The sequence below is a fragment of the Cervus canadensis genome, chromosome 21, assembly GCF_019320065.1.
Source record: "Cervus canadensis isolate Bull #8, Minnesota chromosome 21, ASM1932006v1, whole genome shotgun sequence".
Classification (NCBI taxonomy): domain Eukaryota; kingdom Metazoa; phylum Chordata; class Mammalia; order Artiodactyla; family Cervidae; genus Cervus; species Cervus canadensis.
In genome coordinates, this window is record NC_057406.1 from 8,168,749 (window position 1) to 8,195,216 (window position 26,468).

The 26,468-nt window shown below is 42.2% G+C and overlaps 1 protein-coding gene across 10 annotated transcripts in view; it reads right to left on the reverse strand.

The window, feature by feature from the left end:
• Positions 1 to 26,468, reverse strand: part of TNRC6B (trinucleotide repeat containing adaptor 6B) — a 254,595-nt gene that overhangs the window by 36,793 nt on the left and 191,334 nt on the right. For 7 of the 10 annotated variants that reach the window (XM_043440505.1, XM_043440496.1, XM_043440502.1 and 4 more), the window contains 7 exons: positions 22,483 to 24,831; positions 20,430 to 20,588; positions 16,819 to 16,994; positions 14,485 to 14,559; positions 13,579 to 13,624; positions 10,563 to 10,711; positions 4,617 to 4,742 (listed from right to left, as the gene is read on the reverse strand). In XM_043440505.1, the coding sequence (XP_043296440.1) occupies positions 4,617 to 4,742; positions 10,563 to 10,711; positions 13,579 to 13,624; positions 14,485 to 14,559; positions 16,819 to 16,994; positions 20,430 to 20,588; positions 22,483 to 24,831 (3,080 nt within the window). The remainder of the gene's footprint in view (positions 1 to 4,616; positions 4,743 to 10,562; positions 10,712 to 13,578; positions 13,625 to 14,484; positions 14,560 to 16,818; positions 16,995 to 20,429; positions 20,589 to 22,482; positions 24,832 to 26,468) is intronic. The other 3 variants (XM_043440504.1, XM_043440506.1, XM_043440500.1) reach the window with 2 other exon arrangements.

Here is a 26,468-nt window from a genome sequence, read left to right on the forward strand (position 1 = left end):
TCACAACTAGAGAAAGCCCACGTGCAGCAACAAAGCAACACAGCAATAAATAAATAAAAATTTATAAATACATTTAAATTTATTAATGCATCATTTTAATAAATTAAAAATAAAAACTTATAAATAAATATAAATGGAAATAAAACAATAAAAATTTAAAAAGTAAAAGATACATCATTCCTGATTTTTTTCTTTTCATTTGTAATTTTTAAGAAAAGACAATTAAGGTTGCCCTTTGAGGACTTCCTGTCTAGCCTTGTTCATCTTCTCCCTTCTTCAGATTCACGGTACTATCCTCCTCCAGTGAATATAAAAGGACTAGAAAGATGCTTCACTGGGCTCCTGGGCAAGTGGCTGATCATACCTGGGTTGCAGAGTAATTAAAGTGCAGGTCTGAACATTTCCATAGCAGGGAATTAATTATTCTGGCTTAAAAGCCCTTCAATCTCCAGCTGGGTTGGAGAAAGTGAAGCTCAAGTTGGAGTCAATATGGCATTAAACAAAGAATTACAGGTGCAAAAAGACAGCCATTTAAAACCAAGACAAAAACCTAGAACAGGTTACTTTCGGAACATTTGAGAAAGGGGAAGAATAAGACAAGGGAGAAAAATCCATGGTCTGGATCACTTGTAAAAAATCTCAAAGATGAGTTTTGATGTCTTCTTCCCACATCTACATTAATTATTGATTGTCCCTAGAAATCGGTTAGAATGGATGTGAAATTTGATAATATTCATCAATTTTAAATGGTCATGTGCTTTGACTCAAAATTTAATTCTGGGCAACTAAATTTAGAAATAATGTGGGCAAAGATAATGTATAAGGATTTTTCCATAGTATTAACTTACAACAGTGAAAAAATTAGAAATAACACTCAATAATGGGTAAAGGCAAACCGGAGCAAGCTTACCTGAAAGAACATTTGCCTTCTTCACTAAGAATGATCGACCCAAAGACAGTCTTAGTGATGAGAAATTATTATGACCCAACGTTAACGAAAATAACAGGCTATTGTGACCATGAATGCAACTATGTGAAAAGCGTGCTTGAATATGAACAAAGACTGATCTGGAGACTGTGTAAATATAACTCTTGTCATTGCTTCCAGTGGGGTGGGAAGGTAGTTTTGGGAAGAATTTTTTCTGCACAATCCAAACTTTCAGTGTGGTTATTATATTCTCTTTACTTGAATTTTTTTTTTAACCTACCCAACTGTTTCATCTTTTAAAATATGTAAATGCCAGGAAAAAACCTGAAGATTCCATTGTTTAATATTTTGCCCTCCTTATGCATTAAATAAAAGCTAACCATGTTTTGCTAAATAAACACATTTCAAAAGTGTAGGAGAACACAAGTACTTTTCTTTTCCAAATAGAGTAGACAACTTCGGTCATCAAGAGATTTGCAGCCCCCAAGTCTCTTAGACTAAGTTAACTGTGCTTGTCTAACAATTCCACTTTCTAGCTCATTCTGAAATGCATCTTCCCGTGACTTGACATATGCTTACTGAACTCAAAATACACACTCTACAGGATCTTCAGGATGCAGCAGCGAACAGAGCAGACACAGGTCCTGCAACTCTGAAGCTTACTTCACTCCTGGGGTGGGGGTGGGAGGTAGGGGGTTAACAGTGGTCCTGTAATGTACACAGCCTGGGACAGCCTCTCTGATAAGGTGGGGCTGAGGCAGAGCTCTGAAGAAAATAGAGAAGGAGCCATGTGGCAATCTGGGGGAACAGCACTCTAGAAGTATGTACTGCACTGGGGGCCAGGTGGCTGGAGAGGCCTGAGCCAACAGGAGAGCAGGTGTGGGGGCAGAGGGGTAACCAGGCGCCTCAAAGACCACAGTGAAGAGTTGGCTTTGTAATCTCTGTGAGAGAGGGTGCCAGGAGAGCAGTTACCTTAACTTTCTGTGCTGACAGAAATGTTCTACATCTGCATCGTCCGTACCGTAGTCGTTAACCTGGTGTGGCTACTTAAATTTATATCTATTAAAACTAAAAATTAAGTTCCTCCATCCCACCAGTTGCATTTCAAGCACTCACATGGCTAATGGCTACCCTGGACAGTGCAGGTTTAGAGCATGAGTCTGAACTCTGGGTGGAAAACAGACCTGAGGCAGCAAGCGGGGGATGAAGCAGGGTGGGACCAGTCAGGAGACCACGGCCATGGGAGGGAATGGTTGGATGCTGGATGACGTTGTGAAGGGAGGATTTGTTGCTGGACTGGTTGCAGGCTCTGAGGTCTTTGGCCAGAGCACCAGAAGGATGAGAGTGCCATGTCCTTGGAAGAAGAGGATGTCTTGAGGGGAGAGAGGGATGAAGCTGAAGTTCTGTTTCAGGCATGTTCACCTCAGATGCCTGTAAGGCATCCTAGTGAAGATGCCAGAAGTCTGTGGAGTTGCGAAGAGAGAACTAGGCTGAAGTCACAATTTTGGAACTGTCAGTATTCTAAAATCATTCCACTGGGTGAGATCACCTAGCAGTAGCTGTAGGTGGTGAGAAGAGGTTCAAATATTGAGATTGGGGTACTCTGATGTTTAAACATGGGGGAAGTGAGGAAGAACTTGTAAAGTAGACAGAGAAGAAAAGGCAGATGGAAAAAAAAAAAAAAAGAAAAGGCAGATGGAGAACCAATACAGAGGGTGTCTGAAAGCCAAATGAACAGTCTCAAAAAGGAGGAAGTGATCAACTGGATGAAATGCTGATACATGAGTAAAAAGCAACTGGGGAACAGACCACTGGAATCCACAACACAAAGATCACCGGTGACCTTCACAAGAAGGTTTTGATCCCCACAGTCACAGCCGTACCTGGATTCCTGCACTAGCTTCGTGACTGAGCTCCTTTGCTCTAGTGATTCTGTCATTCACACATGTCTTCTGTATCACTGTGCCATCTTGCCTAATACTTTACCGTCTTCGGCAGGAGCAGCCAAACTCTAGTGAGAAGGTAAAAATCACCTGGGGGTAATGAGGTCCCAAGGCACAGTGTCTCAGGAGATGGAGGAAGACCCAGAAACTGTATTTTTAAACAGCAGCCAAGATAATGATTACCAACCATGGTGACCAAAGGACAAAGTCCAAACTCCTTAGCAAGGCAAACAAAACTGTTCCAATTGTAGTCCCAAACTTCCTGACGAGCTCCTTCCTGTTCCCCTCTAGGCAGCACACCTCTGCTTACACAAGCTCAAACTGATAACCGTGCTTCCCCACAACGGCATGTTCTTCCAGATGTTACTGCCCCTACATAAACTACTCCTGTCTCCTGGGAGGCACCTTTTCTCTGGCCATGCCCAGAGAACTGACTCATTCTTCAAGACCCAGCTTCAATGCCACTACCAATGTGAGGCCCCACCCAGCTCCCCGACCCTGTTAAGCATTTCCATACAACATTAGCACACCATCTGCCAACTATTCTGCCACCATCACCACCAACTCCAGGAGGCTGCCATGGTAGAGACGGCCTCCTCTTCATCTCGGCACTGCCAACAGGCAACTGATATTGGCTCACCACGGACGACTGCTGGCCTGACACCCAGGCATGCTGGCAAGTGCTCTAAGAGTCAAGATGCTGCTGCTGTAAAGTGCTGGGAAAGTCAGGAACAGCTCTGTCTACCGGGGACTTGAAGGATGGATGAACTCAGAGAGAGAGGGAAGGGGAAGGAGAGAGACCTAAGTGGACTGCCAGACAGGACTAAAGATGGAACAGGGGGCACAATCAACACTCCTTCTCTACTAAGATGGACAGAGACTCAATGTTTTGTAACATATGAAATCTATAAATTATGGTTCCAAATAAATATTTTTTTTCAAATAAATATTTTTAACTTCTTTCTCAAAAGATGTATCAAAAAAAAAAAAAACCCCAAACAGAACCTTATCCTTCACAATGTGTTAGCTGGATCTAGTAAGTACCTTAACCCCCTTTTATACGATGGGACAGACCCAAAGCTCTAAATCTTGATTCACACACTGAATCCTTACTCCAGCTTCTCAGCTTTTATTTTTCCCACAAAGGGGTATGAGGGGCAGTATGCGGTAGATGGCACAATTCTCTCACCTATAAACCCCCGAACAACTCATTGACCATCTCCTGCTAATGGAGGGCCCTAAAGGGTTCCCAGGGTACCCAAAGGACTCTGTCCTATGCGAAGTTGCTCTGTGAATGAGTTTCTGCCACCTCACCAGTTCTAAACCCAGTCGGTATTTTAGTATGTATCTCCTCAAAAATTTTAAGAATAAACCAGAACCTGGCGCTTCCCTGAATCCTCGAGGGCAACCAACTTTTGAGTATTGATGCATCAGAATTTATAGAGTAGCTTTAATCATACACAATTAAATAAAATCAATATAGTATTGGAAAAACATACAGGTAATCTAAAAGGAATTATAATCATAATGTTTTTCATGCAAAAACATCTACTTTGTATGCAAGATAAAACAACGACAAAAAACAAGATTTGCCATCCTGTTCTAAAAAATCTTGATCCTTGGCATCTGGATTTTTCACTTTAGACGGGTACCTGTTATTCCTTTATGCCCACAAAACCAGACAGCTGACAACTGGTAACCACCTGGACTTGACTTCTGAATTGTGGATCCATGAAGGTACGCACCTGGGGGGAAATGAACTGGGGAGGCACTTGCGCCCGGAGATTAGGAGAAGAATTCAGGGGCTGCACGGGGGTGTGCACGCCTCTCGATTGTGCTGTGCTATTTCCAAACAAACCGTGATTGCCACCCTGTGAACAGAACAGTGACAGTGAGGCTTTTTGTTAACACGAAGAGGAAATGCACATAAGAACAGTTCAGGTTTCCTATCCCTCAGAAGCAGCATCCTGTGTTCCATGCAATCACAGAACGTTGTAACTGAAAAAAGTTCCTGACCTCAGAATAAGTATTCAAATTCAATCATGGGTATATCATCACCACCCTGTAGTCTGATACAAACCAAAAGGGTCAAAACTTTGTCAAATGTTAGAAAAAGCACTAATTTGTTGTTATTGAAAGGTAAAGGCAGTGTAACATTTATATAACTACTTTTTTAAGATTGGGTTTACAGAATTTATTCTCAAACTATAGAATCTGAGACCCAATTTGAAAGGCACTTGAGTAAAAAATGCAGGACTGTGAATCATATCAGCTGTAAAACAATACCATGATGTAACTTCTCTAAATTGGCTGGTTTGATTACAAAATCAGTGTCACTCAACTGTGAGCCTGGCTCCCTGAGGACCCTACTCCCGATCTGAACACCCTTCCCTGTCTTAGGTCTCCTTGGTCCCTTCTTTGCTAAAGGAGGAAATGTAAATCAATCCTAGAGTGAGATAAAAGAGGAAGAAAGGGAAAAAGTGAAAAATCATTCCAGGGACACACAAAGTATTACTCACCTGTGACTTCTCATTCAAATGTATGACTATCAGTCTAGTCAAAAATTACAGCCATTCATTAGATGGACTATTATGTGGCTATTGAGATAATGGGACAGAAGTATATTTCGTTTCCTGATCTCTGAAAGCTAACAGTTAAAGAAAAACAAGAAGGGCTGTATAATAAAATGTTTTAACTCTGTCAAAAACGAAAAAACAAGCTTAGGTCCCTGATTTCTGGAGGATCAACTTGCTGAGGTACTTCTAAGGCTGTTCCAATCAGAGAGCCATAGAAAGTGGGGCTACATACGATAGCCCTTGAAACCATATTCATTAAGACTTGATGCTGTGTTGCCCCTGCCTGATGTAGTTTTCTACACCATCTTCACTCGGCCTCTGCAAGTGCCAGCTCAGAGGTCATCCTCATCAAGAATATCTTCCCCCAGACCTTTTTCCTCATTTTACATTCAAGTTCATTGAGCCCACCTCTGTTTTCAAAACACTTGAAAACTCTTTGATAGGCTCCACCATCAAATCATATTATACTTATCGTCCACCCTGTCTTTCCACCACCAGCTTCAAATTTCCCTCTTTGTATTCCCAGAAACTCAATCAAGCCCTGGTCTGTAGGATGAGTGCATCATTTGCAAACATCCACGACCCACCAATTTCACACACTTGAAAACGAACATCCCACCAAACACCATCGGTGAAGACGGCTGCACCACTGCTTATACCAAGTCTGTGGGCTCTGAGCTGAGGTCACCACCACCATTCTTATCCCTGTAATTGTGGGGATTTAGGTAGTTTTACAGAAGAATTTTATAATGGCATCATTAAGTTCTAGAGCACTAAAGATATTTTGATGGCTTAATGATTCAACACAGGTTAAGGGATTGCTTCAGGGAAATTAATGAACTTAAAAGCATTGAAAATAAAAATGACAGTGAACATAAAAGTAGAAATGGCAATTAAAATCTATGTATATCTCATAAAAGAAACTCGAAGGTTCATCATGAATTTTCAATCTCCCAAAGGACTGTTTAAACATGAAAAGACCTTTAGCTCTAGAAACTTCAATATCTGCACCTCTCCTGTCTTACTAATCAAATTTGTCACTGAGGTGAAATAGTTCAGCTCTAACTTTTCTGAGACCCTAGTAGTCAGGCAATGGCAACCCACTCCAGTACTCTTGCCTGGAAAATCCCATGGACGGCGGAGCCTGGTGGGCTGCCGTCTATGGGGTTGCACAGAGTCGGACATGACTGAGCGACTTCACTTTCACGCATTGGAGAAGGAAATGGCAACCCACTCCAGTGTTCTTGCTGGAGAATCCCAGGGACGGCGGAGCCTGGTGGGCTGCCGTCTATGGGGTTGCACAGAGTCAGACACGACTGAAGAAACTTAGCAGCAGCAGCAGCAGCAGCACTCAGGAGCTTAGCTCCTATAATACTAACCATTCCCAGGAAAACAGAAAACACTTATTTTGCTAAGACTATTCTGCTAAGATGATTCTTACACTTTACTATCAAATAATGACCTAGTTAATAGATGTCAATTATTCATGGAGGGGAGGGTCCTTGGATGGTGGGGTTTCTGACAGCTAAACCCCAGACCCATGTTTTGTAAGGCTCCCAACCTGCTTTGGAGGGGTCATTTTAAATCTCAACCTCTTTCTGGTGAGAGATATTAGCTTTTTTAGTTTTTGTAAAATCAATTCCTACTTTCCTATTCTAAGTACAAAGAGCCCATTCTACTACCACCAAAGGTTTTAGGTTTTCATGATCAAGTGTCTCATAAGACACACCAAGCACTCAGATGGATAATAACGAAGGTTAAGTCAACGTAAGTTTATACAAAAAAATACCTTCTCTCTCTTTTTAAAAATAAAACCCTTTTAGATCATTTTTATTCATTATTAACTGTTAAATCTTCCTTTTTTGAGGCAGGGGTGCCACACGGCTTGTGTGATCTCAGTTCCCTAACCAGGGGTTGAACCCGGGCGATCGTGAAAGCCCGGAATTCTAACCACTAGGCCACCAAGAAACTCCCACCTTCTCTCTCTCTTTTTTTAATCAATTTATTTACAGTACCTCTCGAAAAGAAACAATGTCTAGCAACATGAGGCCCACGTTTCCGCACAAAGTGAAGCACTGGACCATTTTTCAATATGGAACCTTGGCATCATAAGTTGGTCATCTTCTTGGCTCAGAAGTAGCTATTTTGCACAGTAATGTATTGAATGGTAATCATACAAATTCACTCTTTTTAAAAACTATATTTCGAGACTGGGAAAACTGGCATCAAAAGCTTTATATAATATATATATATATTTCTAAAAGTTCACTGCTGTGTGTGAGACTTTTATGATGACCTGAACCTAATAATTATTGGTGATATTTGCCCCAACTACAGTGTTTAACTTAGAAAGGTATATAAATTAAAAATAAGGTTATTAGGCTGATCAAAATCTTCTGTGATTTAAACCAAACTCTTAAATTTCAAATTATGCAGTATATTAACTCTTCATGAAAACAGAGTGAAAAAACCATAACCTTATTTGGATAGAACATGTATATATCAACGTGGTTTACAATGGACTTTGTGGCAATCCACAGATAAAAAACTGAAGATGAACGACCTTTTTTAAGAGTCCAGTGCACAGCGAGTTTGGTCACTTAAAGTTTATGTACTAAAAGTATCTGATAATCAGGTGGTCCTGGGAGCATATTTATAATCACCATTCACCAAGAGTGTGAAGACTATGTTATATTTTCTATACCTCAACCCAAAGAGCCCTCCTCTCCACCAAAACTGATGTAACTGTTCCTTTCTATTTAGATAAGCAATACAGAGCCACGTCCTCTGCGGAAATGTTAAGAAAAAGAGTGAAATGTAAAGGAAGAAAACAAAAATTTACCTGTAACTCCCAACCCAGAGTTAACCAATTTGAACACATGGACATAATATGATCCATTTTTCAAAATGTGCTAAGCCAAGAATCAGCGTATGAAAGATCTACATGCAGTTTGAGGACTATGGAGTAAGACGTGTTTTATACCAGCTTTTCATCTATATGTGAAAGTCATCATGGGAAAACAGAATGGTTACAACTGATGATTAAATGTCTTTCCATGATATCCAGAGGTGAAGGCCAGAAGGGCAAGTAAGTAGTCATGGAAATAAGGCTAGGAAAATACTGCTGGAGCCACTGTCGCAACACAATTGTGTCTAGATTTCTGGTTTTCTTCACAAAAACTACAACAGAGCTACTGCAAGGTGACAGACAGAGGCCGGCTGCATCCGCTCAAGCCTGCAAAAGCAAGGTGGCTCTCCTGCACAGCCCTTCCTTGGAGGACTGGCAGATCCAACCCGAGGAAAGGTACTGCTGCAGCCTGAATCCAACACTGGGCAGGATGTGGTCTTCTCAAAGCTTCATTATGTGAGACATAAATTACCTCTGCCTAAGCAATTTTATACCTGAAGACACTGGATTTCTAAGCTGCCATAACCCGCAAATATTTAATCTTATTAGTTTTGGTGCTATTTTTTAACTAGCAATTATATTAGATTGAAATGACATCAAAGGTAGTATTTGCCATTCAATCTAATGTTCAAAGTGGCAAATATGTTGCTAAATTAGATAGAAGGTATCTGTACAGCCTCTCTAACATGTTCCTAAGCCAGCAACTCACTGACTTATGAAGCGTGAACTTATGACCAAAAATGGGAAGACAAAAGAAACAGATTTAAAATAAAATCCGTGTTGAGAAACATGAAGAGAGATGAGTTCTATGGGCTGAAAGAGGTAAATAAAAAGCCTAGACTTAATATCATTCTGTGCATTCAGTAATCAACAAATTTCCCAAGACAGACAAATGATGCAATAAACTGCAGACCAGGGCCAAGGCGAGGCCACAGCCAAGCAGTTATAAATTTGAGAGGCCTCCTTACTTGTCTAGCAGCGAAGTTTTGGGGGTTGAGCCCTGTGCCGATTGCTCCAAGGCTGACGTTGGGTAGTGTGGAACCAGAGGGAGACAGCTTGTAGCTGGGAGAAGGGGAGAAAGGAGAGCAGGGAGCCTCATCCCCAAGGCACCCATCTTGATTGGAGAAAGGCAAAGTCAGCTGAAAAGTAGTAGCAGTTAGCCAATCGCAATGAGTGTTGGTTAGTGAAGCAACAGAATGCAAGAAGGGAAAAGAGAGACACCAGGAACAAACAAAGTTAGAGTGTATTAGCAGTAAACGAGGATAGAATTTGGATCTGATCATCACCATCATACTTTGCCCAACAGACACCATCTGTCATCCTCTCTGGTATAGATTCGTATCCTCTAAGTTAGTAACACATTCTGTCCATTGCACTATGATAAAAATTGCCAGACATTTCAGTTTCAGGGATCTAATATTGATGACTCTAACTATGTGGCTGCTGAAACAGAAGCCAAAGTCATCTTCTTGTGAATATGTTTGCTGTCTGGACCAGCATCAGTGGTGTCAAAAACGTGCCAAATCTACAAATTTTGGTTTTAACTGCCTTCTGAAGACCAGCAATATTGCAAGTTGGTATTCTGAAACAAGTAACGACCTCCTCCATTAGAAATGTTAAAAATCCCAACAGATAGGTATAAATGACTTGTTTAAAGCAGGTAGTTGAGAATTTGAACAAGACACCATTGTAACTAAAAACAGATCATTAAGGAAATGGAAAAAGAAGACAACAGAGTTTTTTTAGAAATAGCAAAGGAGAAAGTTTTCGGTCATCTTGACAAAGCTAAAAGGCAAGGCCTTAGGAGACATAGGGTATTTGCACAAGATTCAAAAATTTAATTTGCAATTGCACAGTAGCGGAAAAAAGAATTCAGGATAACTCTGTCTCTAGAATTTCTCCTACATGTTTTCAGTGTGCATTTCCCTTATAGTCAGACCACACCCCCCTCCAAACTTCATAAATTCCCCAAAACTTAGACCTTGTTCACAATACTCACATTCTAAAGACAGATGGTTCTAGCTGCTGCCTAATCACCTGTCAGTATCAACTATTTTCATGTCACCGTTCAAATGCAGGTGATGCTTGTTTTTTTTTTCACTCAGTTCAGTAATTCTATGCTTCCTTCTGGAATTAACTATCAAAAGACAAATGGGAACTAAAGTGGTTCTCATGAATTATTATCTTAAACCAAGGATTCAACTCACCTTCTCAAAATAAGGCCCACTATCTGTGGTTCCCATGTCTTTGGAATTAGGTGGACGGAACCCAGATCGATCCTTCCTCATGATATCATTAAAATCCCCGAGATTCATTGCTCGCTTATCCACATCGAATTTTTTATCTGGAAGGCTCCCTGCAAAGTAACACAGAAAAGAATGAAAATGTTAACCATCAATGTCTCCCTCATGACCAAGAGTAACCTGTCCCACTACCCTCTGTGGGGTACAGGTATAGACAAGAGTTCTCACTCTTCAGGCTGCTGATTGATGGTCCTCCCTGAAACATACATGCTTTAAAAACAAAACAAAACAATCTCTCTAAAACCCCCAACATATATCAGCTGAAACTCGTTTTCTATGGAAGACTGAAAGAGTCTTAGGGCTAACCTAGTCAAAATCTAACTAAAAAGATATTTAAACTAGTTACTGACATGCTTGATGAATATATCTTGCTTTTATATTCAAACCTCCTCAGTGAGAGGATGTGCATCTTGTTGCTTTTTTAGCATCTGTTAGATAAATAGTTTCAGTTGTGAAATGTTAGGACTACAAACAGCAGACAGGCATGGTTGTTACCCTTAAATTTAGAACTCGAGTTGAACATGGGAGATGGTTACTGGTATAATGTCATCTTCCAGATGCAATGACTATTCCACTTTCTTCCACATGTCTATGAATTTGCTGTTGTACAGTGACACGAAACTCATTTTTAAGTTATTCTATTTAAGAATATCACAGATCACAGGCTGTTTTTTTAATCTCCCAGGAATTTTCTTTTCTTCTAGATTTGATTCTTTCTTAAGCACCTCCAGGTGAGCAACAGCATCACTGCGAAGAGCCCCCAGATGAAGGGCTGATGTTGCACCTGCTCTACCTGCAAAAGGCAGTTGGTCCCTAATATGACTCAATATGCCAGCAAATTTGGAAAACACAGCAGTAACCACAGGACTGGAAAAGGTCAGCTTTCATTCTAATTCCAAAGAAAGGCAACACCAAAGAATGTTCAAACTATGGCACGACTGCACTCATCTCACATGCTAGCAAGGGCTTCCATTGTGGCTCAGCTGGTAAAGAAACTTCCTGAAATGTGGGAGACCTGAGTTCAATCCCTGGGTTGAGAAAATCCCCTGGAGAAGGGAAAGGCTACCTACTCCAGCATTCTAGCCTGGAGAATTCCATGGACTCTATAGTCCATGGGGTTGCAAAGAGTCGGACACAACTGATCAACTTTCACTTTCACATGCTAGCAAAGTAATGCTCAAACTTCTTCAAGCCAGGCTTCAACAATACATGAACCGTGAACTTCCAGGTGTTCAAGCTGGATTTAGAAAAGGCAGAATTGCCTTTCTATGATCCGCTGGATCATTGAAAAAGCAAGAAAGTTCCAGAAAAACATCTGCTTCTGCTTTATTGACTACACCAAAGCCTCTGACTGTGTGGATCACAACAGACTGTGGAACATTCTTAAAGAGATGGGAATACCAGACCACCTGACCTGCCTCCTGAGAAATCCGTCTGCAGGTCAAGAAGTACCAGTTAGAACTGGACATGGAACAGACTACTTCCAAATCAGGAAAGGAGTATGTCATGGCTGTATATTGTTACCCTGCTTATTCAACTTATATGCAGAGTACATCATGAGAAACACTGGGCTGGATGAAGCACAAGCTGGAATCAAGATTGCCAGAAGAAATATCAATAACCTCAGATATGCAGATGACACCACTTTTATGGCAGAAAGCAAAAAAGAACTAAAGAGCCTCTTGATGAAAGTGAAAGAGGAGAGTGGAAAAGTTGGCTTAAAACTCAACATTCAGAAAACTAAGATCATGGCATCCAGTCCCAGCACTTCATGGCAAATAGATGGGGAAACAATGGCAACAGTGGCAGACTTTATTTTTGGGGGCTCCAGAATCACTGCAGATGGTGACTGCAGCCATGAAATTAAAAGACACTTGCTCCTTGGAAGAAAAGTTATGACCAACCTAGACAGCATATTAAAAAGCAGAGACATTACTTTGCCAAGAAAGGTCCGTCTAGTCAAGGCTATGGTTTTTTCAGTGGTCACGTATGGATGTGAGAGTTGGACTATAAAGAAGGCTGAGCGCCGAAGAACTGATGCTTTTGAACTATGGTGTTGGAGAAGACTCTTGAGAGTCCTCTGGACTGCAGAGAGATCCTAAGGAGATCCATCCTGCAGTCCATCCTAAAGGAGATCAGTCCTGAATGTTCATTGGAAGGACTGACGCCGAAGCGGAAACTCCAATACTTTGGCCACCTGATGTGAAGAACTGACTCAATGAAAAAGACCCTGATGCTGGGAAAAATTGAAGGTAGGAGGTGAAGGGGATGACAGAGGATGAGATGGTTGGATGGCATCACTGACTTGATGGACCTGAGTTTGAGTAAGCTCTGGGAGTTGGTGATGGACAGGGAAGCCTGGCATGCTGCAGTCCAGGGGGTCGCAAAGAGTCGGACACGACTGAGCTGAACTGACTGAACTGATGACATCTTGGTGCAGACAAGCCTGGCCACCTGAGAGTGACTCTGGCAGGGTCACAGACAGCATATATTTGGCCACAACTTTTTTTTTTTTAAATCTGGATTAGTTCTCAATATTTAAAACTAAAAGCATATAAGAATTTCTGGCCTCTCTTGAGAACAGTGAAGGATCTGGCAAAGCTGAGCATACACTCGTCCATGGCAACAAGTGCCAAGAACCGAACAGAGGCCGACTCCTTTATGTGGTACACAGGCTCTCCACAGTGAAATCAGTGGCTTTCAAGCCTCAACTGTTCACACCTGGCACACACCGCTCACTTACACTTCTTGGTTCTTGTCGTCATTAGTTTTCAATCCCTACCTAGTACCTTCCACAGAGCAAGTGTGGAATATGAGTCTAGGAACCGCACCCATTCCAATTCAAAGAGAGCAGGGATCCCAACAAAGGATCACAAACAACAGCAACCTATTCCACTACATTCGGTGGGGGGATACACACCTACAGACAAATCCATTTTGCTACTTGGGTTATCTTCAGTTTGACTCTGAAAAAAAATAAAAGAACAGTGAGGAAGATTAAAGTCTGGAATTAAACACACTTAGAGAAGAAACAGCATTATTCATGCATGAACCACACCTTACTCTTACTTTACATCTAGGACTATACCAGGTCCTTGGAAATGAACCTTCAACTGGAATGAAGACAGTAACAGTTTTCATGAGAGTAATTCTGACTGCTGCTGGTGCCTCTATTCTTAAATTCAGTTTTCACATCAGATTGGCTTCAGTAAATCTATGGACACAGTGATAGCTAAACAGCTGCTTGGAGAAACACACCCCTGTCCTCAAGTTCCAGCCGGCTCAGGATTAAATTTCCTGAGTGGAGCCAAATGATGACAACGTCTTCTCGTGACTTGTCAAGTCATCAAGTCTTGCAATGTGCAGCCAATTCATCTGTCTTTTGGCAACCAGGGACAGGGTGTCCCCACATTGCTCCCCAAAGACCAAAAAATTAAAGTTCTACAAAAATTGTCTATATAATTAATCACAAATAGTTTCCCTAGTCATTCTGCTATGGCTAGGTTTTTTTTTTTTTAATTATAATATTAAAGCTGGTACAGTAGTCAGCAAAAGTTAAATACATTTTTAAGTCCTTGGCTCTTTCTTCCCTAACCTTCTAAAGAAAGGATACAAAGGCTACACGTTTAAAAGCTGTAACCTTTAAATACTGGACTATTTCATTAAGAAAAAAAGGATAGAGAACAAACATTGCCTAATCCAAATCAGGAACATTGCGTAACCAGTTTCTAAGTCTGTCATTTTGTACTATATACGGCAGTGGTCTTAAAATTTGTACTAAATGTAAAAGTTGGGATAGAGTACACCTATGAAAAAAAAAACTTACCAGCAATCCCATATTTGAAAACTGTTTGGCAAGAGGATTCATCCATGAATCATTGTTTCCTCCTTTGAGTGAGCACTACAGAAATGAAATACGTAACCTCAGAATCAAATAATTGATTTCAACTTCCTGAGTTGCATAAGTACTGATGAAAAACGTAAAACCAAGAGTTTACCTTTTTCAACCATAACTATTTCTCTTTAACTATAGTTATTTTGATAGATCTGTTAGTCTAAAAAAGTAACAGGCCTTAGTTACATCAATGTTTTCATTCTTGTTCTATTCGTTGCACTGAGTTAGAAATAACTAGAAAAATAAATGGTCAGCTAGGGCTTTCACCCTATAGAGGGTCAACATCAGATTTTCTAAAATATAACGCTTGCATGCTAGTACTTTCCCTCTCAGTTCCTCCTTGAAACCCAAGCCGGTTTCTATTAGGAGTCAAGAAAAAGTTTGATGCCAGTGCATGTTATTTGGAAAGGAGCCTGTTTAAACTGGTCATTACTCTCTGTGTGGATACAAGGAGAAGCTCATCCACACAGCACTTTCATCTGCTTGTTTGAGAATGTAAAGGACACTGGGCTCTGTGGAAAGTGGAAAAGAAGTCAGCAGAAGACACCATCACCAAGTTTACTGCAAAGGCAGCAGGTGTGGGTTTTTGTTTCTTCAGGGGACAAACTAACTTCTCTGCTGAACAAGGAACCAATCATCAGCTCCACTTTTATTTCTACGGAGAAGGTGAGTGGAACTATGATGGGAACCTGGTGGGGGCTGGAGATGATGTGGCTTTGTGTATGTGTGCATTTTCCAGGTAAAAGTTCTGTGTGTTCTGATGCTACTGCTCATGTCAATTTTATTTTTGAGAGTGTTAAGGTACCTCTACAGGTTTAAAGGTCAAAAAAGCCCTCCCTGAGGGAGGAGTGGTAGTTACTGTTTAATGGGTACAAAGTTTCAGTTGGCAAGATGAGAAGGGCTTTGTGGACAGATGTCAGTGATGACAGCACCACGTGAATACACTTAATGCTGCTGAACTGTACACTTATAATTGGTTAAGATAGTCAATTTTACATCAGCTGTACCGGAATATACGCACGCGTGCGCACACACACACACACACAGTAAGAAAGGTCAGAATCATCAGTCATGGAACAGAAACAGGTAATTCCCAGTTAAACTCACTGAATCTTGGTGGTCCCCTGAGTGGGCTAGTACCTTTCACTTGGTTGCTTCCTCAGCAGTCTTCCTAAAATCTGGTCTCATTATTAATTTGTAAATAATAAAAAGAAAGCCACAGAAGACTAGACAATGCAAATGTATTAAAAATGTTAGAAAGTTCACTGAATAATTTTATTTGTGACTGAAGTAAGAAAATAAAAGTCCTTTATGGGGGAAAACTGTAAATGACTGCTTAAACAAAACGTTTCTAACATAAACAACCTGCATTCTCAGGCTATAAAAGAAAGCAATGGTATTCAGAACAAAATCCCATAGGAGAAGGGGATGAAGGTACAGCCCCTTGGTCAACTGAAGACCTTCTAAAATGGTGTCCGGTACCCGAAAACCAGGAGTTTTAGTTATGAAGTGTTTCTTAGAGCAGCAAGGCTCCCGGGCTGAAATAACAAACATGGCTGCCCAACTTTTTTTCCCTTAATGTATTTGTAGAATGAGAGGCTGGGATGAAAAAAGAGGGCTCCTACTGAGAGTCATTCAGGTTCTAGATTGAAAACCAAAGTCCTCATTAAACTATGAAAATCAAAAGAGAAACTAAGTTGCTCTACAATCCAGAAAATAAAAAGTGTAGGACACAACTGATACAGGACAGAGATAAACCACCTAGCTGCTAATGCAGGGTTATGCACTGGCACCTCATTTTGTTGAGAAAGGATTCTGGGCCTTGGAATTTCCCAAATCAGACAAAAATGAGTCATGTTGATTGTTGCTGGAGAAACCATATTATTGTGGTTTCCCGTCTACATATTCATGGGGACCTACTCTAAGGACTGATCAGGCTTTAGAACACAAAAGCATAAAACATTTATAAAGGGTGTCCTGAAAATTCCTAAAGAATTATTATAAAATACGGAAATTGAAGTGAAAAGAAAAATCTTGTTTCTTTGAAAATTCCATTTTATCCAGAGTGAGAATTTTGTAGTTTTGAGACTTCAAGGGAAGGAAGATGAGGGGTAAAGAGGAAGCAGTTATGTGTTCTGAAGAAAGTATTTTCTCCATCACTGAGGACTGCAAGGACTTCAGCTACGTGGCTTCTTCCACCAAACATTCTCAGTTCTGCCTTCTAAGAATGAATAAGCAAGTTCAGACATTTCTAACGCGGCCTACCTTCATTTGTTTCTTTCCTCCTTGTCCCCAGCTTGCTGAGTTGTGGGAGGAAGCGCTTCCCTGAGAGCCGGCAGTGTTCCAGACTCCTCCATCATCCTCCTCTTCCCAGCTGGGATGGCGAGTTCCTGCCACTGGCCCGTCATTCTCCCCCCAGCCATCTTGCATAGATTTGGAATCTTTAAGAAAAGAGCAAGCCAACTGTATGCAATGGCGATAGAACAAAACCCACAATGGCCATTCCTTGTAAATACAGCATTTTAGTGTATTTGTGATTGTATCCAGAATCGGTCTGTATGGTGAGGCAAATATTCTCCCAACTTTAGAGGGCAGAATGCAAACCCCAAAAGGGTCAACGATACACAGTAAATTCATAAACCATGAATCAAGATTTCCTGGTTTCTAGTTCAATGATTTTCCCCTCACACAGTGTTGACAGAAATCCCCCAACTGAAAAGAACCTATCACTACTTACTTAACAAGAAATTTCACACCTAAATTAAGAGAAATCTGTTACTCTTAATGAGAATGTTGTACTGCAGTTCTTAGCTTTACCCTCCTGAGAGGAAATACGTGGTGTACTTTGTAACGGATTTTACAAATATGAGGCAGGATAAAAAACAACTGTCAACCTTGTTTGGGGTGAAGAAAAGAACATGAAAGATGGATAAAAAAAGAAAACTGTACTAGATTTTGAATATCAAAATTACAGTGAAAGAAGAGAAATTCACAAATAGTCATGAAAATTTGAAAGTTACTAGATTTACACACTTGAAAGGTACTGGATACTAAAAAGATCCTAGACAAAGACAATGTATAAGCAATGGCTTTTAAAGATGGGCAGAGGAGTGACTTCCTTGGTGGTCCAGTGGCTAGACTCCATGATTCCAATGGAGGGGGCTCAGGTTTGATCCCTGATTGGGGAATTATATCCCACATGCCACAAATAAGAGTTCACATTCTGTAACTAAGACCTGGTCAAGCTAAATAAATAAATAAATATTTAATAAATAATTAAAATAAAAGACAGGAGGAGGAAATGTAGGAGACAGAACGTGGAAGGGAGAACAAAGACAGGGAAACCAGTGCTCAACTGTTCAAGGAAGTAGGTCATCATCAGGCTCCGGTCAATTCCACCAACATTTCCCCTTAAACAAAGATCTTGAATTTGGAGACTGGGATAAATCCTTAATCTCTTTCTGAAAATTCTGTATGGGTACACTTTCTGGTGATGATAGAAGAAAGGAAATACACTATCCCACCTAGCAGCTCCATGAAAAGGTATGAAAGCATTAGTCGCTCAGTCCATGTCTGACTCTTCGCGACCCTATAGACTGTAACAGGCTGGGCTCCACTCTCCATGAGATTCTCCAGGCAAGATTACTGGAGTGGGTAGCCATTCCCTTCTCCAAGGGATCTTTCCGACCCAGGGATTGAACCTAGGTCTTCCACACTGCAGGCAGACTCTTTGCCAGAATCTGGGCAGTCCAGAAGCTCCATCCACACCTCCAATTCACAAAATGACAAGACATTTATGGAGGGAGTTATTTGATTCAGATTGCTTCACATGAAGAGTCTAGAGCCAGAAAAGTGGCTTTTCCAGGCCTTTCTGCTGCCAGGCTCTGGGACCAGGCCTATGATGCCATCCAGGCACCAATCAAGTACGCAGAGAGCTAGGTAGTCAGTTTCCTCAGACGGTGGCATCATCTCCCAGCAACGCCCAAGTGAACCTTGGGATGAACCTTCTATGGGGTTCACTAAGCGCCCCCCTTTGCAGGGGCTCTGTGACTGAGCAGCAAGAAGCAGGGCCTGGGGGCTGTTCTCCCCGCTTCTGGATAACCAGGACCATTTCTCCTGCATAGGAGGTTACCCACTATTACATAAGCAGAGGCTTTATACATCCTCTGACAAGCAACAGGAATTAAAAACCCAACATAAGTGACATATTGACCCTTTTAAAGAAAAGACATCCATGTAACCCTTCTTCGAGAGAAAGGAGCTGCACTTTTAACAAATGATTTCCTGTAGAGAGATTAAAAAAATAGAGCTCCATGACTTCAGTATTGGAGCCCACACCAGATTTAAGGCATCTACAGTCTAGACAAGATCACAGGTTACATCACCATGAGCACTAATTACTAGGCTGTGACTATCTAGCCCCCTCCCCTGACTATTACATGTTCAAATTACCCAGAGAAGGGGGAAAGGTAACTACATAGCTAAAGGTAACTTTAGCTATGGACATAGATGATCCCAGTGAGTAGAAGCCTTTTTTAAAATCTGGAGAAAAGTGATTTCTGTGATGGAAGAAAGATGATCCCGAAGTTGGGAAAGACACATAAAAATCTTCAAAGTACTGCTAAAATGCCTCCTTGTGCCAAGGGTCTGGTTTATGCCCTTCAACAGTGTTCTGGATCTATTCCAAGTCTACAGAATGGTCTCTCCCATGATGATAGAACCCATTTTACAATGAAAGTCAAGACAAGATCAAATTCCTTATCAAGCTATTTCTATGAAGTGAAGGAGATTTGCCGTTTTCAAAATGCAGTCAAGTTACACAGGCACAAGAGTGTTTCCAGAATACAGAGAGCTAAGATGATACTCCATCCTGTGGTATGGTTAGAATCATAAATATCATAAAATAAACTTGACAATGGAATTTATTCTTGTTCCAATTCGGAGAATTCAGTCTGACCACATTTTTTAATCAAAAGACAATCCCTTAACTCTGCAATATGGTAGAAAAGAGACGTTGGAATACTTCTTAAGAAAACTACAAAAAAGTGAAAACAAGCACTTGAAATTAAAGTTTTAAATTGAGGATCATCCAATGGGACATTCTGCAGCATCCGTTTACGAAGTTTTGCAAATTACTGTGAGTACACACTGCCAGCTGGATCAAGGATAGCTTAGATTATCAGTGATTATGAATAAGTGTGACGTGCTTTGTTTAAAAAATTCAAATGAAGAAATCTTTGTTGGGTTCAAGAAACCTTAAATGTCCCTGTGTGGGTGGGAGTATGAAAAGAGAGACAAAGGGGCAAGAAAGGAGCAGAAGGATGAAGTCACTGGGCAGCAGAGACCTTGTTCCATGTTAAATGCCAGGAATTATTTTTTTTAACTTATACCAACATGAGCGTAGAAATGCAAAATAGATACAGTGAGCAATATTTAACTTACTATGGGAAAAAAGGCACATCAAAATTTCAGTTCTGGCCAGACATTAAACTTAAGTTAAAATGAGGGATTTCCCTGGTGGTCCAGTGGCTAAGACCTCATGCTCCCAATACAGGCAGCCCTGGTTTGATCCCTGGTTGGGGAACTAAGATCCCACTTGCCACAAGGAAGAGCATTCGTGCCACAACTAAGACCCAGCATAGCTGAGTAAGTAAATATGTTTTAAAAATGAAATCAATAATACTAACTTATGACTTTCAGTTCACTGTAAGCATTTTTACATATGCCAAGCCAAGTCCCCATCATTTGCTACTAACCATTCACTAAAGATCCAAGGTCCTGAACCTCGTTGAACTGATAATGTAATAGCAGCCCTCCCCAAAATGTGTGACTCTCCAAATTAATAGACTCCCTCAAAAAGAGTGCCGTATACTTACTAGGTTTCATGGCATTTGGAGCATTGGAGGGTGCAGTCCCCCAGCCTGTTGTCGACGCTCCAGTGTCATCCATCTCGCCCCACCCAGGACTGCTTTCGTTTGGCTCACCCCAAGCTGAAGTACCATTATCTGGAGCAGATGGTGTGCTTTTGCTCCAGACTGTAAAGAAAGGACACGCATCTCAAAGAATGATTTATGAACACTGTAGTATCCAGTGGGGGTGAAGGGAGGAGGAACAGGACCTCCTGAATTCTATGGGAGGAAATAGAAATGTGGATACCACCTACATGGAGGACACCTGGCACTGTCACTTTTACTTTTGGTAGAGTGATTCCACTGCCAGGAAATTATACCATACATGTACTTGTAAAAGTAGATGAAATTACATGTACAACAATGCTCATGGCATCACTGTCAGAAAACCTTTGGAAACAACCTAAATATCTGTGAAAAAGGGACCAGTCAGACCAATCGTGAGTTGCCCATCAAGTGAATACTATATGCGAAGCAACTGAAAGACAGAAATGTATTTGTTGACATGAAAAGTTTTGAAGAATAATGAGAAAAGCATGGTGAAGAACAGTGTATATAGTACAATTCCCTGTGTAAAATGTTTAAAGGATATATTTTGCTACAGGTATGAACAAAATCTCTGACTGGCACACAAAGTTCTAAAACCTGCAAGTAGAGACTCTAAGGGTTAAGATTCTTTTATTTTTTACCTTTTGCTTTTCTATATAGTTTGAAGGTTTTTACTACATGAAGAAAATTTTTCACATGTTCTAGATAGGGAATTAATAAGCAAATCTTCATTTCCTTCTTTTGTCTTCTTTTCAATATTAAAAAAATAACAACTAGTTAAAAGTAATCATTTCATAACTGGATTCACTGAACTTAGACTTCCTTTGGAGAGTGGGAAATTATTATGATTAATTTTAACTCAAATAATCCAAACAAATTAAGGGTGCATCCCTTCAATTCGTTGATTTACACAAGGGCATTCAAGTTGCCAATGCTAAACTAAGAACCATCACCAGCACTACATTTTAAAACTGCCTCCCTTTATAAGTTTTTATCAGCACTATTTTTAATTTATGAGGCATGATGTTTCTTATCCAAAGAAGGAGGGAAGAAAGTTTAATTCTGGACAACTGATTATCATGAGATAATCTCCACATGACGAACTGCTCCACTTCCAGAGGTTAACTGTTAAAAATCATCTGGAAAGTGATGGAATACTTTGGCCACCTGATTCGAAGAGCTGACTCGGTGGAAAAGACCCTGATGCGGGAAAGACTGAGGGCAAAAGGAGAAGGGGGCGACAGAGGATGAAATGGTTGGATCATCAATGACTCATAGAGCATCAATGACTCATGGACATGAATCTGAGCAAACTTCGGGAGAGAGTGAAAGACAGGGAAGCCTGGCGTGCTGCAGTCCACGGGGTCGCAAAGAGTCAGACACAACTTAGCGACTGAACAACAACAATCTCCATAACGAAATATGCCACTTCCAGAGGTTAACTGTTAAAAATCACCTGGAAAGTGATGGAAACCTTCCAGATCCCAGCTTGGCTCTAGTGTTTTCTGATGGCCTCTGCAAGAACAAACACAGACGGCTTCCCATTGCTGGGAAACAGCAACACAGAGGACGTGTCCACAGGCAGAACAGGAATGTAGAAATTAGGTCTATTTCTGCTCCTATTTTAATTCTTTATTTTTAAATCTAGAGCAGAGTTTGTTTGGCAAGATCTAAATCTTTCAGATTCTGCAGACCGATACAATTAGCAAAAAAATAAAAAATAAAATAGGGGTGAGACTAACCCAGGGATGCCACCTTCCCCTTTTACCAAGAAAGAGCATTACCATGTACCACCAGCATCTATCCTCACCAACGTTTGATATAAAGAGAGCTTTTGTTGACAACAGCCTACAGTTAAAGCAGGAAAGAGTCTCAGAACGAAGCTAAGTTCAATAAATACCTCTTAATAAAAATGCCTTGGTTTAGGATTGTTTTTCTTCACCAAAACCTGTAAGAAAAAGCCATCACCTACCTGATGCTGATTTGCCGGTCATCGGGGTAGGCAGGTTTGCTTCTCGAGGTGCTGGGCCCCCTTGGGAATTCTTATCCCACAGATTCACATTCTTGTAGTTATAACTGTTGGGGTCTCCCCACGCGGAAGTGCCATCATCAATGTCCATCTTCCGACTGATCGACTGCGGGGATGGCTCTTCCCAACCGCTGGGTTCCTCATCCTTGGGGGTTACTGGCTGCGGCCCGCTGCTCCAGTTGGAATTGGAAGGTCGTCCATTGCCTGGAGGTGGTGGGGCTGGGCCTCCCCAGGAGCCAGAGGCCTCGGGTTGTGGTGGCGGTAGCTGCTGCGGCGGCTGCTGCTGTTGGTGCTGTTTGTTCCAGGAACTGGGCGGTCTACTTGTCTCCGTCCACGCCGGAGACCTTTTGCAATCTTCCCACCCGCCTTTGGAAGCCAGGCTTGTGTTCCCACCGCTCCCCCAAGTCCCGATTTCACTCTGCCCACCTTCGCCCCACCCGGACACAGGTTTATTCGCAGCATTTTCCCAATTGCTGGTTTTCGCCTGATCGACCTCCTCTCCCCAACCATTCTTTCCAGAAGTCCATCCTTGGTTGGGCTGGCGTCCACCTCCCCACCCCTGATCCTTGTTGGAGTTCTCATTCCAAGAGGAAGATGTCTTCTCGTCCGGGCGTCCTCCTCCCCAGTTGGAAGAGTTGTTGTTCTTATAGTCATTCCAGCCTCCTGCGTTCTTGGGGTCTTTCCACTCTGTAGAGGCTGAGAGCTCTCCCCATCCAGACTTCATTTGATTGCTTTGGCTGGGTGCGTCTCCCCAGCCCCCTGAGTTCTTGGTCTGTGTGGCAGCGCTCTCCCACCCCTCAGTTCCTTTGTCAGATTTCCCCTCGGGCCTTGGCACCTCTTCAATGTCCCACACTGTGTCCTGCTTAATTTGAGTTTGGCCCCAGCCGGTGTTTGAGAGCACCCTGGGGTCCAAATCAGTTCGGCTCAAAAGAGTCTGCAAGACAGCCTGACAGTCGGGATGTGTGGGCCGGTACGACCGGCGGCCAGAACTGTGACTGTCGCTGCTTCCTGCTTTGTGGTTGCTTCCAGTGCTCTGACCTCCAACTTCACTTCCTGTGGAGCTGGAAGATCTTCCCCAACAGGGAGCCTGGGCACTGCCTTGGTTTTCAGGGAGGGGGTGGCCCTTCTGATTGTCCCATGCTCCAGTGCTAGAATTTGGTTGGTTTGGACCACTCCATTCTCCAATTTTCAACTCATCAGACCCAGTCGGCTGTTTCCATTCTCCCTGAGAGACCCCGGATGTCATTTTGTTCCCTTCACCCCACTTGCTGTCATTAGAGTCCTGAGGGCCAAAGTTCCAGGACCCACCCGTAGACCTGTTATTGTTGTCCCAAGAGTCACTTTTTGACCCGGTTGATTTCTGAACAGGAGCTCCTTTCCAGGAGTCCTCTCTCTCCTTTCCATTGTTCCCATTGTTTCCAGAATTGCTTTGTCCAGAGGCTGTGTCAGTTCCAGAAGGCCCCCTAGCTGCACCCCAAGATCCAACACTCCCAGTCTTTCGATCTCCAGTGCTTTGTGAAGGGGCATCAGTGCTCCTGGAGGCGTTCCCCAAGCCCATTCCAAAGGGCATTCCCTTATTCTCCATGGGGTTTGGTGAACTTGAGTTAAAGGAGTTAGTGTTTCCATTTTTTGGTCCATCAGTGTTATGAATTTGAGCCTGCTCTCTGCCAGAGACAACAAAATTAACACCCGCATTTTCCATCTTTGACTGCTGTTCCCTGGATGCCTGACCTACTGTGCTAACCTGCGCACTGGAATTACTAGTCTCCGTTTCCAATGCCCCTTTCCTAGAATTTCCTTCTTGGACCAGCGCTGGCCAGGCAGATGGGTTGCTATTTGGGTTAAAGTTGCTGAAGCCAGAGCCAGGTCCAATTCTCTCCTGACCACTCACATTCCTCCAGTTTCCTAGTCCATTGTTGCTCTCTGTAGTAGAGTTGGAAGATTGAACAGATTTAGCCTTAGGGTCAGATTTCCAGACCCCAAGATTACATTCGTTCCCGGAACTTGCAGACTGGCACTGGCTCCCTTTTCCTTTGTTACTAGTGGTGCTTCCTGGCAGAGTGCTCTTCTCAGAGCCAGGGTTCGAGGCACTGTTGTTATCGGTGGTGTTTTCGGAAGAAGACTCAGTGTCTTTGCTGGCAATGCAAGGCCACTCTTCCATGTCAGACCCGTCTACAATCACCTTGTCCCAGCTGTGAATGGGGTTGGGGGAGGCGCCGCTGTTGGAGGAGGCTCCCGGGCCCCAAGTGGAATTTGCATAATTTGAAGCAGCAGCACCTCCAAGGGTTGACTCTGAGAAAGAGATGGTCTCATTAATCACAGCGGCACAGGCATCATCTCTCAACCCTCGAGCTCAAACCACCCCCAAAGCGAGCTCATCACTTCCCCACAAACTAGTTCTCTACCCACTGCCTGCCTTGCTTAACTGCATCATACCCGTCTTAGTCTCTTCTGTTTTGCCTGGTTGGTGTATTTGCTAAATCCTACCCCCATAGCACCTCTCAAGGCTATCCTCATGCTACTTCCAGGGACAGAGAAGGGACTTCCCATATCTTGAGACAATGCAGTTAATAGCCCATCCTGGCTTTACAGCTACAACCCACTCTAAACACCCCCAGTATTAATAAAGCACACCTCTGATTGTATCACTGCTCTATGGAAAGGAGTGGAGAGTTTCGTAGTGCATAAGAATAAAGCTAAACTCTTGGGCCTGAGGTCTGATTAAGATGCTCCACAACCTGGGACCCACTGACTTTTCCATTTTCCCCTTCCCCTGCTTTCTCTGACGATGCCCACACTCTACAAACTGTGCCATCCCACCCTGGCTGCATTCCTCATGGGCACCTATTGTTTTTTCCTTCGGAATTCACACACTGAAATCTATCCATCTTTCTGGGCCTAGTTCAAGTGCCACTTCTTCCATGAAGTTTTTTTGAGCTCGCCACCTGAAAACAGCCTTTCTCTGTCTGGAGCTGTTTGCTCTGTGTACTGCATTCACCTCTTCCTTCACTCACATGAATGCCTTCCAGGCAGAGACGTATCTTGCTAACGTTTAAATTCCATGTGGCAGCCAGGGCACTGCTGCTCAGTAAGCAGCTGCTGAATGATGAATGCCCACCCAGCTAGATGCCAGGGCAGACAAGCATGAATCAGTTTGTATGCCCAAGGAACTTGATAAAAAGAGTCTGGCTCAGAGCATATTTGATTGGCACGGGAGGGAGGGGGAATGACCTGTTTTTAAGACCAATAATTTCCTCTAAACTTATTTCAGTTCTTTTTAACCAAACAGCTTTAAATCAATATGAAGTTCAAAAAAAATATTACATAGTGCCATATAAAAGTAAGGAAGCAGAGAATCTCAAACTCTTGAGATCAGGGGCCTCCTTGGTTTCAAGAATGTAAACAGGAGAGTGACTCATGCTAGACCCATGTCTACGTCCAGGCCTGGCGAGACTCAGCAGCTAAAGTGCCCGACACAAACACCCCCTCACACTTTCCCTTTGCAGCTGGTGACAAGGGGCCAGGAAGCCTTTCTCTGTCTGGGTTGGGCCTATCCTGACAGCTACCAAAGGAAGCCTCATGAATAGGACTTGTCTCTGTATGAAGGCCTATGTCATTGCCAGCTTTCTCTCCATCTTTACTTTGCACATAAGATGGTAAAAAAAAAAAAAAAATCTCTAGTCAATTCTATGTTCAAATCAGAACTAGAATAAAGCATCCTACCATTAACAACCACCAATTCATTGTCCTTGCCAACACTTGATGGTCTTCAAGCTCTGAATTTGAGTATGATCTCAAAAAAACATTTGAAGATTAAGTGGAAATCTTTTGATAAGTTTTTAAAAAATGGGGGATGATATTTGGAAGTTCTTGGCTGCTGGCTGTTTAGCATTCATCTATTAAAAACTCTCAAAACTTCCAGCAGAGCC